The sequence below is a fragment of the Chenopodium album genome, chromosome 7, assembly GCF_948465745.1.
Source record: "Chenopodium album chromosome 7, dcCheAlbu1.1, whole genome shotgun sequence".
Classification (NCBI taxonomy): Eukaryota; Viridiplantae; Streptophyta; class Magnoliopsida; order Caryophyllales; family Amaranthaceae; genus Chenopodium; species Chenopodium album.
In genome coordinates, this window is record NC_137840.1 from 8503486 (window position 1) to 8504868 (window position 1383).

Here is a 1383-nt window from a genome sequence, read left to right on the forward strand (position 1 = left end):
AAAAAAAAAAAAAAAAAAAAGTTGCGTAAGGCATCAATTCTTCTACAAGCTGTGAGCCATACATGAGCCCAAAAATTCCCAAGCGGTTGAAGGATAGAATCAAACCTTCTTTATTTCAGCATTTATACCAAATAAAAGCTAAGCTTCGAATATATAATACACTACAAGTATATGAACTTTAATTTGCCAGTGCATATACTTTTTTCCCTTTCACTTTTTTCCACTATCAAATCGAACCACAAAAAAAGAACAAAAAAAAAAAAAAATGTTTACAAAAATGGAAGGAGAGTTAAAATTAGAGAATGATAAAGGTAGTACTAGTAGTAGTGTAGAATTAAAACAAAGTTGGAGAAATCGAACTATGTCTTCCTTAAACTCTCCTCCTTTGGCTTTACTTGCTTTATTTGGTGTTGTTGTATTTTACCTTTACTTGTCTACTTACTTCCCTTACAAAGAGTCACTTCATCGCGCTTTCTTTAGTTTGAAGCTTATTCTTCTTGTTCTCCCTGCCTTGCTCATCTTCATGATGCGTACCAACTACAATTCTAGTGACTCCGGGTCTTCCAAGGGCTGGTATTGGGTTCGAATTCCTAAACCCGAGCACGACTCGTTCCACCGTGTTGGAGGTTCCCCTTGGGGTGTTGCTTTGGTCGTGGTTTTGCTCTTGGTCATGATCTCCTATCATTCTTCTGTTGGTTCTCATTGGTTTCGGCCTCTTTGGTACCATCACTACTATTAGGTAGGTATACTAATAATTTCGGATCTTGTATATAGTACGCGACAATAATAATATTGGTGACGTGGTGTTGTATGTTGTTGGGTGTTGTCGACTTGTCGTGTTGATATTTGAAAATTTTGTTGTAACGTAATAGCTATATAGAAATTTTCAATTGATCCTCTTTGTTTTGTTAATTCTTAGTTGTTGTGAAAATCTTGTACGGTTGAGCTTTCATGTTGTAATTTGCAGCAAATTATTTTAGAAATTTTTGGAAGGAAATTATTTTAGAGTACGTTTCCTTAATTGTTTACTCCTTTGATTTGATTCTAGTTAACGAAGTCGTATGATTTTTTCCCTTCTAAGCTAGTCATAGGCTCATAGCATAAACTCCTTAATACTAAAAATATATATTAGGACATTTTTTATAGAGTATAAAACATTTTCCTTACTCCTTAGCTTCCATGTGGGACTTGGGATGAACTAGCCTAACAAATCTCTCTTCAGACCAAGGACCACATAACTCATGGCCTCCCCTCTAGTGAAACTGTCTTACACTGCCGCTATCACCACAATATCAGGAGGACTTTTGACGCAAGGGACCACAATCGCGAGGTCACACATTTGAGTAAACCGTCCTACACATAAAGCAGCGAAAGCATGGTGGG

General features: G+C 36.5%; 1 protein-coding gene across 1 annotated transcript; it reads left to right on the forward strand.

Annotated features, from left to right (window-relative positions):
- The first annotated feature begins 277 nt into the window (after positions 1–277).
- LOC145639963 (uncharacterized) lies at positions 278–739 on the forward strand. Its single transcript, XM_081691279.1, has one exon. It carries the CDS (start codon positions 278–280, stop codon positions 737–739), a length of 462 nt encoding a protein of 153 aa, XP_081547405.1.
- Positions 740–1383: the final 644 nt, after the last annotated feature.

Bases quoted from the DNA above. Each gene is read 5' to 3' on its own strand.
- LOC145639963 (XM_081691279.1), top strand. From the start codon at position 278: ATGGAAGGAGAGTTAAAATTAGAGAATGATAAAGGTAGTACTAGTAGT.